Source organism: Opisthorchis viverrini (assembly GCF_000715545.1).
Source record: "Opisthorchis viverrini unplaced genomic scaffold opera_v5_184, whole genome shotgun sequence".
Taxonomy (NCBI): Eukaryota; Metazoa; Platyhelminthes; class Trematoda; order Opisthorchiida; family Opisthorchiidae; genus Opisthorchis; species Opisthorchis viverrini.
In genome coordinates, this window is record NW_008751839.1 from 900,135 (window position 1) to 905,427 (window position 5,293).

The window sequence follows — 5,293 nt, forward strand, 5'->3', positions numbered from 1 at the left end:
TCATTTTGGGTTTTTATGCCGGTTTGTAACACGTCACATGCTAAGGTCCCCTGCTTACAAAATACCAGACATTTTCCATAGTGAAACTTGGGTTAGTTAATCCAGATATCAGTGTTTGTTTCTTCTGCTTTTGAAGATCAATGTTAGCCCTATACAAAGATAACCTCTCTACACTTTCGTCCACATCCCTCCTCTAGGAGACAAGTTGCGCTTTATTTCATGGTTGTTCATTCTTATATCTTGGTTAGTTATCTGGAGACGGTTGAATAGTCTCTTTAGGGACTATTCCATCCTCACAGGATAGATAATTTTCAACAGGTTCCTCAAACGTATAGTCCCTCATGGATGGTATCCTTTTAGAGAAGTGACTTTAGGCGCCCTCTCACAGAAGGACAGTTGTACTATTATATTTCCAATGACATATGAGCATTCAAACAACGAAACAACTCCTCTCTGAGGTGCACTTCTATTGTCCTTGAGGACGCTACTTTGTTGCCTTTTTTTACCTCGGAACGGAAATGACCCTTACACTACTAGGCCACAGAATACTACATATTATTATACTGTACTATACCAAAGTGCGCCGTACTATACTACACTGTGCTATGTCATAATGTACTATGTCATATTACATTATGGCACGTACGATACGCACCATTATACATGGATAACTGAGTGGGTAGGACTATGGACAAACTTTTGGATGACCCGAGTTCCACTCCACATTATCGCCTCCAAGTTGGTCGTTGGCCCCCTTCTCGATACCTTGTATAAATGCTGTCCCAGATACAAGAAAAGAATTCTTACTATTCACTGCACCATACAGATACTGTATTATAGTGTACCATACTGATATCCCCACTATAATTCTTTGTAAGCACACATCGCCTACAATTTCCCCATTTGTAGTCTGTACACTGTTCGCCGACGGTTTCCGAGTGATCATCAGCCTAACGAATTGCGAGACGGCCAGGTTCATCGAAATGCTCACAAACAGACACCATATTCTCCATCTGGCCATCCCGAAGCCTTTCTGTGAGGATGTCGGCTATAGTCCGCAGACGGATGAAGACACCCCATTTGCTACGATATGGATGCAACCAAGAACCAAACAAGCAGCCGATGTGATCTACACACTTGCCCAGATGGATTACGCTTTGAGAGCATATGTATTCTCAGACACTACAAGTGGTTAGTTGTGTTTCCCTATCATTGATTGCCTTTTGATGTCTTTGTTGATAAGACGACCTGATCACAGAAACCTAAATTGGCGACTGAGAATAATAAAAAGCAGGATACAAGGTTGATGGAAGCTCGGGCACTGAGTTTCGCTCCAAGAAGAACGAAACCAATCGTAGGCTGTCCGAGAGTTTTCAGCAACCTTGTGCGTAGTTTCCTTTAGGAAATTATACTGTGATATCTCGAATATCGTGCCAACTGAATCATGAGGTGGCCTGTGTCCAGCACATTCAGTTATAGAATATCATAAACGAGAGATTCAGCTGAGTCTCTCGTGAAAACCAAATTGATTTGCAAATGAGTGTATTTGTCAAAATCAGTCCAATTTGGGTTCAAGTAGAACATAAGGATGACGGAAACTCGGGGACTGCGCCTACCTAATGAGCCCGAACTGGAAGGGCGAAACCGGTCGTGGGCTGTCGAAGAGTTTTCAGTCACCTTGTGAGTAGTTTCATTTACGAGTAGCACAATCTACTTGAGTCTAAGCATGCCAACTGAACAATATAATTAACTGGGCTGTCTAGGTTAGGTGAGTAAAATCTGAAGATTTCCAGATAATCAAATTAGTGCAGTATCTATCCACCCTCCGTACAATATAGCAGTACTCATCCTAAATTCCAATAACCCCGTTATCAAGCCCTCTTTCGGGGAACCGGTTTCGAGATGGAACATGGATCAGATCGATCTAGGCAACCGATTGATTCAGTTAAGTTCCTGCGGTAAATTGGACAATGGGAGACGGCCATAGAAAACTGCTGGTGTATAAAGACCAGCTGACCTGTTAAATGACTGGATTACTAGTGAACACGAGCTAATGGTTGTGCGTAGGGGACGAATATATTAACTCAATACGGCTGAGATTTTGAATGCTGGCTGATTGGTGGGACCGCTTCTATCCATTGTTGCACAAGGGTGTTCATTGAACTCAACCAATTGGTATTAAGTGTGGTAGGAATGGTCCAGCAACTATGAGCAGCAATCATATCGCTTTCAAAGAGCACTTTTAATTGATGCCCGATTTCGAATTCTCTATTCTAAGTGCTAGCACAGAAGCACACATTTTTCATCAAACTTGGACACCCGCGGATATACACGACCACTCGTGTGTATTCATTCGTCAGTTGGATGGTCGGCAACCGACCAGATACACTAAACCCGAGTTTCAGGTACAACAGCTTGCACAAATAGACTTTGTGCCTTTTCATAAGCACTCTTGTTACGGCATGACCTCTGACGGTGAAGTACACTGCAAGAAGGGCATGGTAAGTAAATTTGCCGCATTTCAGGTCCCAAGTTTATTGAAGGCTTTGAGCGGGGTGGTAAATTAGCCTAACGCATCAGGTATTTGTTAAACCACCCGCTCAAGTCCGTGTGCCCCCATGGAACCATTCGACAAGCTTTGAAAGACATTCCCGGGCGTTGAACATACAGTTTCCATATGATTACACGAATGTCGTTATCAAGTCTGATAAACTATGGCATCTGCTTCTCAATGTTTAGTTTAGTTTAGTTTAGTATGTCTGAGAAGAAATGAACAAGTGACATAGGTTTGTTTACCAAACAGCATCGGTATTTTATGTAAGGCTGAGCGCAATTAGCGTTTACCACAATCTGCGCTGAAATTGCGCAGCTTCAGTACATCCGACCAGCTATACGGCCATACCTTCTGCTTTATCCGTAGGGTGTGACGGCTACAAACAGAGAACCTTCGGTTCAAACATCTTTTGGCACTGGAAATCATATGGTCCAGTACTTCAAGTTCATCCACGCGGGATACGAACACGCAGATAGGCAACCAAATGAACAGCAGTCGAAGCACTCTCACTGGATTCACCGTCATACTCTTTGGCAATCTCAAAAGGATACCGTCCAAGATGAGATCAAGAAGAAGATAAGGTTGACAGAAACTCAGGAACTGCGCCCACCTGATGGGCCTCGACATGGGCAAAACAAGTCATGGGCTGTCGAGGAGCTTTCAACAGCCTTATGAGTAGTCTGTAACACTTTCAAAATGTATGACTATATCTCAAATACCGTACAAACTAAAACATGAGACGAACTGGCGCAGCAGACTCAGTGGATGGAGACCAGCATAAACGAGTGATTCGACTGGATACATATCAGTCTTTCGTAAAAACCAAATTCGTGTGCGAATTCATGGCAAACATATAAATATCCCTCGTTGTCAAAAGTTGATTTGGTACATTTTCATTCTCTCGGTTTCTTTTTGAAAAGTCCGACTCGCTCAACCATAGTTTAATGTGCACGATAATATGCCCCGATAACCAAGTAGTTTTCTACATGTTTAATTGTATAAAACCTAGAAACGCACTCCCAGGAGAATCAGACTTCAACTGATCCCAGTTCATTTCCCCGTGATAGTGATTTGATTAGTTCCGATGTCTAGTATAGAGAAGCCAACCACATTTCCATGTGACTTGCGCAATGTGGTATGAATGATCGATTTTCGCGTTTATTTTGAAATAGGTTTGCTGGACCATCTTCTTCATCGGTCAACACAGGTGACCTTGGCAAGAGAATTCCCCAGCCCTATATTTTCCCCACTTGCCTATGACATCGACCGGGAACAACATCCGTCCTTCTACCACAACAGACAAGGTATGGTGATCCTGGACAAAGTTTTGAGTCACTTGGCGAGTGAGAATGAGTCCAGAGCAAGCAGTCATGCGTTTTTGTTAACCACAGCGACAAGCGTGGAAGTGGAACTAGAGAAGGTAATTAGTATTGTTGAAGCGTTTTCAGCAACCTTGTGAGTAGTGTCGTTTACAAAAAATTAGTATTGATGTTATCTGCATGCCTGTGGTTCAAGCTGGTTCGAGGTAGCAAAGAATAAAACTGAATGTGGGACCTGGACAGATGCTATCAGCTGGCAACAGAGAGTTATACATTCTAACATCTAATTTCTCTACATCCCAACTGCCATTCTCTACCTGCTGCGTGTGATAACTGCTGTTAAATCCTCGATGTGGCGTTCATTGCTCTCATTGGGTTCCGTCGATTGACGACCGGCTCAAGGGTGTTGAATATCACATTATGCTATTGTATTGTTCAGGCTAGAGTTCAAGATAAAGCAGTACTGGAACCGCAGTACCTTTCGATCCTTCGAACGCCCACCTATCCAGAGACTCATGGCCCTTCCAGGTTCGAAACTACCTAAATTTTCGGGAGATGCACACTGCTAATAACTCCAGGTGAGGAGAAAACTGCTGAACAAACTTGCTGGCTTTTCAGCATAGAATGGCTTCATTCAGAGGACGGAATCTCGGTTACCATTCTAGAATCTCTCACAGTAACATCAAGCCGTGAGCAGCACATCGCATGATTGCCAGTTCAACGGCACTTCCAATAACGAAGATTGAAGGATGAGTCTAAATGAGAGCTAGTCACACCGCTGACCAGCCACTCGTGACCAACTGCAGTTTCAGAAGGTTTGGTAAACAATCAGTGGATTTATTGCTGGGCAACGTTTCGCGACTGGTGCACGAGGCGGTAGAAATCGCCAAGCATCCCAGTGTGAATAGAATAGAGGGGGTAGAACTTGCAAACGTGTGGAGAGCGGTCTTAAATCAGCCGAGATACCACGAGGCGGTGTCCAGTTATCAGCGAAATGTTTTGGGTCCAAAAGCACAGAATCCATGTAGAGTTAGATCCAATTAACCACCCCATTCCCCATCCCCAAACCATTTGTCCCAACACCCTTTGAGGAACGAAATCTGTGAACGACCCAAAGAGAAATTTTCCATTAAGTTGTCCTAGACTGAAGAAGCAGGGACGAAAAAAATCCGGGTTCATCATAAAGACGACCCCCCTAACCGATCTATCGTAAATCTTAGTCATTCCCACTAACCAACAAACAGGAACATCGGACTGAACACCAAGCACTGATCAAGCCACTAGTTATAAACATCTCACGGACTGGTCCCCTGACTGCCTTAAAACCCAATCAACCTACTTACGTACTCACTCACTTGGCCTGAAGAAGCATTTGAGTCAAAAGCCAAACGTTGCCCAGCAATAAATGCACCAATTGTTT

At 43.6% G+C, this 5,293-nt stretch overlaps 1 protein-coding gene across 1 annotated transcript in view; it reads left to right on the forward strand.

The window, feature by feature from the left end:
- Positions 1-909: 909 nt before the first annotated feature.
- T265_14366 (hypothetical protein) overlaps positions 910-5,293 on the forward strand; it is a gene marked incomplete at both ends in the record, with an annotated part of 16,587 nt that continues 12,203 nt past the window's right edge. Inside the window, 2 exons of the mRNA XM_009173329.1 lie at positions 910-1,191; positions 3,727-3,974. Of these exons, the coding sequence (XP_009171593.1) occupies positions 984-1,191; positions 3,727-3,974 (456 nt within the window). The remainder of the gene's footprint in view (positions 1,192-3,726; positions 3,975-5,293) is intronic.